The sequence below is a fragment of the Brachypodium distachyon genome, chromosome 1, assembly GCF_000005505.3.
Source record: "Brachypodium distachyon strain Bd21 chromosome 1, Brachypodium_distachyon_v3.0, whole genome shotgun sequence".
Classification (NCBI taxonomy): Eukaryota; Viridiplantae; Streptophyta; class Magnoliopsida; order Poales; family Poaceae; genus Brachypodium; species Brachypodium distachyon.
Genome location: NC_016131.3, coordinates 49,294,370 through 49,302,127, shown reverse-complemented (window position 1 = coordinate 49,302,127; position 7,758 = coordinate 49,294,370). Strand labels below are relative to the sequence as shown.

The following is a 7,758-nucleotide window of genomic DNA, read 5'->3' as shown; positions in this document are numbered from 1 at the left end:
TTTCCGTATGATTGTCTTACATTTATATTGTTAGATGAAGTGCCAACCAAATATTGGTCTAAAACTACTCCGTACATCAGTTTTAGTACGCTAAAAAAAAGTTCCAAGTTTAGAGCCCAACTCACATGACTTGGAGGTGTTATTAGTATACTTTTTCTTCTTTTCCTTCCGTTGAACATGCTTTTGGAAGAAAAAAAAACAAACATGTGGAATCCAAGGAATTAATCAGCAGGAAACATGTCTTGGCCTTGTTTTTAGGTGCAACCTAATTAAAATTCGAATAAAGTACTGTACAATCAATCAAAACAGTGCACCCGCTATCTCTCTTGGGACCGATACCGATAGGGATTACTCCTTGCTACGGTTGTCTCTCGTGCTCTTTATATAGACCAAGATCGCCGCCGCCTCCTATAATCCCCAACCCAAGCCCGGGCAACATCCAAATCCAGATCATGGCGGGTAAAGAGGAGGAGGGTTCGATGGAGGCGGAGAAGTGGACGCTGACGCCGTGCACCGCCCCCAAGTCCATGGAGGGTTCGGCGGCCGGCGGCGAGGGTTCCCACAAGAGTAAGGCGGCGGTCGCGGCGGAGAGAGAGCAGGCGCCGCCCGAGGGAGTTTGCACGGCCAAGGCTGCAGATGAGCCGGGATCCCTCGATCCGTTTGGGTCACAGAGGAGGGCATCGGCGATTGACAAGATGCTGCCAGTGCCGGCCGACGACGAGCACTACCTCAACAGGGAGGAGCTTGTCGCGTTGGCGGCGCAGGTTGATTGGAAGAAGACCTTCAGTAGATGTCAGATTGCTACCGAGGAGGAAGAGCTCGAGGCTAGAAAGGATGGTTCTTATCAGCCCTACGTCCCCGACGAAGACGATGATCTTCTCGATGATCTTTCCAGTGATGACGAGTATCTCATCTTTCGAGGATTCGGGGGGGATGATGATGCTCACAAGGTTGCTGCTGTCTCCGACTGAGACTGGAGAGGAGGAGTTTGCATCCATGTCCATGCATGTGCTCCATTTATCTATCTAACTATATGTAGCAGATATTGGTGTGTTATATGGTCATCGTCTATGTGGTCTATCTATTGTAGGAGATATGTGTATGTTATGGGTGATCGATCATCTTTGTCATCCATCTATTGTAGCAGACATTTGTGTGTTATATGGTGATCATCTATGTCGTCCATCTATAGGAGATATCTGTGTGTTATGGTGATCATGTATGTCGTCTATCTATTGTAGGAGATATTTGTGTGTTATGGTGATCATGTATGTCGTCTATCTATTGGTACTCCTCCTATTTTTATGTTTGGCACTCATGAACGCCGTTTTTAATTTACAACTCCAATGTGGATAGTGAACATGGTTTCTATCTCCTTCTGTCTGTTGTGTTGCCTGTTAACCTAAATAAGCAAATGTTATGCTGAATGTGCATTGTTCTTGTCGATGCTCTCATGTCCCTCTTTTATTGCCGGTTGCAGTTTGAAGAAAATGGTAAGCTTTTTGAGCACCCATGGAGTATTTGGTTCGTCTTATGGGAGTTGAGGTGGCACCAAGGGTGCATTTGGATCTCAGGCTACGAGAGCCATACCCTCGCTGGGATAGGATGATGGTTTGGTTGGGGCTGAAAAATCTTGCTTTGCTTGGCAAGATAGCCTGTAAGGCTGTAACTGCACCAAAAAGCTTGCCATCAGAGAAGAGCAAATTCAGCTCAGGATGGCAATGGGGCGAGTCTGGACGGATCAATCAAATCCATATTCATATCCATCGTCAAACCAACTATCCATGCACGAAAATATCCATGGATGAAAAACAATATCCACATCCATCGAGTATCCATGGATTATCCATATCCATGCAATATACATCATAAACAACATATATATCACATATACATCAGGAACTATTTATATGATCAGTGGGGGAACCGGGAGTCAAAGACAGATCGGGAGCGATGGCAGGACTCCTGGGGTGGGAGTGTGGGACTGACGGAGAGGAGGGAGTTAGGGTTAGGGTTAAGGTTGAGTGGGAAAGGGACTATATTTATACGAATCACATAGCTAACTAATGTACCCACATGTCAGTATTTATTTATTTTAATAAATACCGAGTATCCATGGGTATTCATGGACCAAATGTGATATATGTGTCCGATTCATGAGTTGGCGAGTATCCATTCGTGGATATTCATGATCAAAAACCCGCTCCATACCCGCGATCCATGGTCTGGATATTCATGAATATCCACATTTTGATTATCCATTGACATCTTGAAATTCAGCTCTTCTGCATGGGCAAGCACGCGTCTCTACTCTCTGTAACCAGTGCTTGTGTCGTACTTGCAATGGGTATTAACCAAATTAGTACAATGTCCGTGCGTTGCAACGGAACAACAAAATTAAACATATAAAGAAGTACCGCACATATACGATGCAGGTGTTCTTGCTTCCCATATACGGTGATTGGCTTTTGTGCACATCCTAATCCATCTCCTTCATGAACACTCCCTCACCATGCATATTGTCATCAAATCACAAACATCTCACTGTTCAGTTATTTCACGAAATAAATTACATATCGTTCAGTTATTTCACGGAATACTTGTATCTTTTTGTATCTATCTTTCTATCATTTCATTTTATTTGTATCTTTTGAGGTATCTCAAGGAACACCAGAAAACGTCATAATTAAGCTTAACCTCCCAGATCATGATCTTACATGCCCAAGAATAATCTTTTTATGGCAGCCTATGGCAGTAAACATTTAAGCTTTTGCATCATATAAATAAAACAGTACATGTGGTAGGACGAAATCTCTACCTAAGCAATATTGCAGCAGAATAAGTACGAAGCATTGATCAGGAGTCACAAGATTAAGACTAAAGTAAAGCTATAGACAGCCAGTAGAGCTGCCTCTAGCCGTGGCCGTTTTTTCCCAACTCAGTAAAGCTGATGGATCCCTCGTTGGTAATTAAGGTATAGACAGCGCTTGATCGAGTCACCATCTGAATATCTGATCAAGCCTCTGGAACAGTAAGTAAATCCACAAATTTCTAACTCTGAATTCAGTCTGAAGCTAAAGCCATTAATTCATCAATTATGCTGCATACGCCCAATTAAGATCAAAATCAAGTACCACACATTCTTATTCAATCCATCCACACACACTGAGACACATAGCTCGATCGATACACCCGCCGCTGAATTAGTAAATCCAACACTCCATTCATCCGCACACAAAAGAGACAAAATATCTCAACAACCACGCCCCACCCGCCGCTGAACCCGCTGCCGCTTCGAACTCCTTCAACCCGGTGGGCGCAAGGGGAACTTGAGGGAGCCGGCGGCATGGGCCCCTGAGGCCCAACTTTTTCCTTATTAGAAGTGGAAGGCCCGGCCCAATGATCACCGAAATCAGATTAGGCCCAGTCCGTCTGTTTGTTCGACTTGGCCAAGGAAACTGCGACCGAAGTAAACCGACCATAATTCATTGATTGAGGCGCAAAGAAGCTTGGCTAGGGTTCTTATTTACTTCTCCGCTCATATATACTGCTATTATCTTAGAGATCCAGATATCCAAGAATCGGAAGAAGAAAATCAATCGGCGAAACGATCTAGCCATCGACAAGATGCTGCAGGAGGCCAAGCTCCCATCCGCCGCCGCCGTCAATCAGCCCGGCGTCGATTCGTCCGCCGCCGCCGCATCCGGAAAAGGTCGCAAGTACCGGCTGTCAAAAGCCGAGATCTAGGACATAATCGTCCTCAGGCCGCCAGAGCCAGAGCCGATCACGGACAAGCACTACCTGGACGACCTGGCGGAGTTTTTCCCGGCGGAGTGGATCCAGGAGCGGAAGCTCGCCCACCGGCGCTACGCCGAGCAAAACCGCAAGTTTGACGAGAAGTGGAAGGAGTTCCGGCAGGAGGTGATCGAGGATCTCAAGGAGAAGGGCTACTACGAGGTCGACGAGGAGTACTACACCAACAGGGAGAAGATTGCCGTGATTGTGGACGAGGAATGGAAGAACAAGGACTACAGCAGATTGCTTGTGGCTACCGAGGAGGAAGAGCGCAGGGCTATAGAGGAAGGTTATTATCACCCCTACGTCCCCGATGAAGACGATGATCTTGTCGATCAGCTTCCCAGTGATGACGAGGATCTCATCTTTCGAGGATTTGGCGGTGCTGATGATGCTCACAAGGTGGCTGCTGTCTCCAACTCCAACTGAGACTGGAGAGGAGGACTTTCATGCTTGCATGTGCTCCATTTAATTATCTATCTAACTAACTATATATATAGCAGATATTTGTGTGTTATGGTCATCATCTATGTCGTGTATCTATTGTACTCCCTCTGTTCCTATAGTTATTTCTGTGTTATGGTGATCGATCATCTCCGTTGTCTATCTATTGTAGCAGACATTTGTGTGTTATATGGTGATCATCTATATCGTCTATCTATTGTAGGAGATATTTGTGTGTTATGGTGATCCTCTATGTCGTCTATCTATTGGTACTCATCTTATGTTTATGCTTGGTACTCATGAATGCCGTTTTTAATTTACAACTCCAACGCTGTTTGTTGTGCCGGTTATTATGCTTTCTGCCTTCCAATCTAAAGCAAACCAAAAAAGTTCATGTGCAAGTAGTTTGTTTTGCCTGAATGTGCATTGTTGTTAACAATGATGTGCCTCTTCTGTTACCTGTTGTAGTTTGAAGAAAATGGCAAGCTTTCTGAGCACCATTTAATTTACCTGAGTAGCTTTTTAGCTGCTGTGTTTATCCTATATATTGTTTCTTCCTTCAACATCAAAGTATGTGATCAGAGTACCAAACATCAAATCTGTGATTCTTGATATATATGAGACCACTCATGATAAGCTTTCTGGCCAGGTTATGATACTACATGCATGTCCTGAACTCCTCGATCAAACTGTAGCCCCTGAAAGGTTATGCATTTCTTATCATTTATTCATTTCCGTGCATTCTCTCTTCTATAAAAAAAATCGTCAGTGAGAGAAGCCCAGCAAGCCACATCACGCGGAGAATTGTTTTTTAAATTTGAACTAAAATGACGACAGGAACTGAGAATCCAAAGAAGTACTATTTGGAGACGAGGGAGGATTTGAGGATTCTGAAATAAAGAATGAGATGAAAAATCTGCTGGAGCACACATGTTTGGAAGCCGGCCACCTGACACCCCCGTCCATGGCATCCCGCGGTCAACTGCACCTGCACACGAAACCAAACAAAGATGATAGACCAGCGGCTGACCGACGGGGCCCACATGAAACGGCCTTCCCAGATGACACGTGGGTCCCGCCCTCGCGGCCACTTTACTCCGTCTCCATAGCTGAAGCTGAGAGAGCAGATCCCCTTCGCTTTCCCAAGCTAATACTAATCCCCAAGCCTCCTTCCATGCCACTCTAACTAAGCCCTACTCGCCCAGCGCTCGCTGACAGCCATGGCCCACCGCGCCCTCCTCTTCTTCCTCCTGCTCGCCGCCGCCGCCGCGGGGTCGGAGGCGGAGGAGGCTGAGGTTCACACGGCGGAGACGGCGACGGCGACGGCGACGGTGCCGGTGGAGGAGCTGGCCGCGCTGCTGGGGAGGCTCGAGGAGGTCGCGTCCTCGCTCGCCGCGTCCGCCCGCGCGCTCGAGTCCGCGCTCGCCGCCAGATCCGTCGCGGAGCCGGAGCCCCCGCCGCCGCAGACCGCCGTGGAAGCCGCGCTTGGTGCTGGGGCGGGGGACTGGCGGGCCCCGCTCCCGCAGGCGCAGGGCGTGGCGGTCACGAAGCGGCGGCCCGTCTGGTCGGAGCGGTTCCACTTCGCGGCCGCCGTGCGGCTCGGGGCCGGCGCGCACGCGGCGGCCGCCGCGGCGCTGCCCTACGAGGACGCCGACGGGCTCACCAAGTACTTCGCCGTGGGGGACTCCCGCGGCCGCGTCTTCGTCTTCTCCGCTGCGGGGGACGCGCTGCTCGAGCTGGAGGCCGCCGGCGCCGAGGGGGAGTCCCCGGTCACCGCCCTGCTCGCCTACCTCTCCCCACGCCGCACCGACTGCCTCCTCTTCTCGGGCCACGCCGACGGCTCCATCGCGGCGCACCGGCTCACAGAGTCGTCCCCGCACGGCGACGACTGGCTCACCCTCGCCGTGGCCTCCTCCCGCATCCTCGTCCGCGGCCTCGACGGCTCCCCCGTGCTCCACCTCGAGGCGCACCATGCCGGCCGCTCCCGCTACGTGCTCTCCTGCGACGCCGGCCGCCGCATCCGCGTCTTCACCGAGAACGGCACGCTCTATGGCACCGCCATCGCATCCTCCACGCCTCTCGCCTTCGTCAAGCAGCGGCTCCTCTTCCTCACCGAGGCCGGCGCCGCGTCTCTCGACCTAGGCTCCATGACAGTCCGCGAGACGCCCTGCGAGGGCCTTGCCGAGGCGCTTAACGGCTCCCGTCCCAAGGCGTACTCCTTCGACCCTTCCGAACGCTTCAAGGCCTATGGCTTCACTGATGCCGGTGACCTCGTGCACCTGCTGCTTCTTGGTGACGTTGCCAGCCTCAAGTGCCGAGTCCGGGCTGTCAAGAAGGCTGAGGCCGACAGCCCTGTCGCGATACAGACGATCAAAGGTTACCTCTTGGTGGCCAGCCAAGATAAGATTATGGTGTACAACACCTCGTCACAGTACTATGGGAGGGTTGGGGCGCCTCGACCGCTGTTCACCACAACCATTAACGAAATCAAGTCTGTTTTCGCCGGTCCCGGTGCCGTGATGTCTGCCTTACCACCTGGGAAGCCTCTTATTGTCGCGGACAGGGAGAAGCTTGTAATCTTGGGGCTCGGGGATGGTTACATCGCCATCTATCGGTCCAACTTCCCGGTGTACAGGCCGGAGAGCAATGCTGTTGTGTGGAGTGGACCGGCGCTGCTTTTCCTCCTGTTCTTGATCGGCATATGGCAAGTGTATGTGAAGAAGAAAGATTCATTGGGGTGGACACCAGAGGAGACGTTCAGCACTTCGGTCACAGCTCCTACAGGTAGCATTTTGAATCATCCAGCTAGTGACCGAGCCTTTGCGGATAGCACAACAAGAGCTGCTGATCGAGGCTATGTGGATGGCACGACAAGAGCCAGTGATAGAAGCTATGTGGATTCCACTGCAAGATCTACTGACCGAGGCTATGCTGAGGCTGCCAGGGCCGTGGATTTACGCGGTGGGGCATTGAGAAGTGCTCCAAGAAGGTATGTGTCCCCTACTAGATATGCAGGGGCAGCTGGTATTCCATATCGACCTGTTTCGGCTGAGCCTGGGCTTAGAGCCACTCCAGAGCTGAAGTATCGAGGCCCAGGTATGGAGCCTCCTGGTTTCCCCAAGAAAAGGGACATGTTCTCGAACAACCAAGCTGTAGTAGATGATCATGTTGAATGAGGGTGTCGGTAGTTGGTGTAGACAGTACCCCTAAATTTTGGTCTGGTTTTGAAGATCCCACACCTAAAAGGGATGCCAGTGATCCACGAGCATGCTGTTGTAAGTTATAACTTGAAAAACGTTGTATTGTATGAGTACATTATGGCCCTTTAAGATGTGATGCTGCAAATGGTGAAATAACACAAAGACTTGAATCTGTGCATTTTACACTACCTATGGTGTAGGTCTAAGTCATCTTTGCTATGCTTTTCACCGTTCACTATCTATGACCCCCAACTTTGATGGGATGCTTGAAATCTCTCTACCTCTGAAGTGTAAGTATCAGCACTAGTTTTCTTAGCTG

The 7,758-nt window shown here is 49.9% G+C and overlaps 1 protein-coding gene across 1 annotated transcript; it reads left to right on the top strand.

Annotated features, from left to right (window-relative positions):
• The first annotated feature begins 5,358 nt into the window (after positions 1–5,358).
• On the top strand, positions 5,359–7,627 carry LOC100837639 (uncharacterized membrane protein At1g75140). Its single transcript, XM_010231667.3, has one exon. The coding sequence runs from the start codon at positions 5,460–5,462 to the stop codon at positions 7,413–7,415; it is 1,956 nt and encodes a 651-aa protein (XP_010229969.2). The 5' UTR covers positions 5,359–5,459; the 3' UTR covers positions 7,416–7,627.
• The last annotated feature ends 131 nt before the right edge of the window (positions 7,628–7,758 follow it).

Excerpts from the sequence above, each read along its gene's own strand:
- LOC100837639 (XM_010231667.3), top strand. The coding sequence starts at position 5,460 with ATGGCCCACCGCGCCCTCCTCTTCTTCCTCCTGCTCGCCGCCGCCGCC.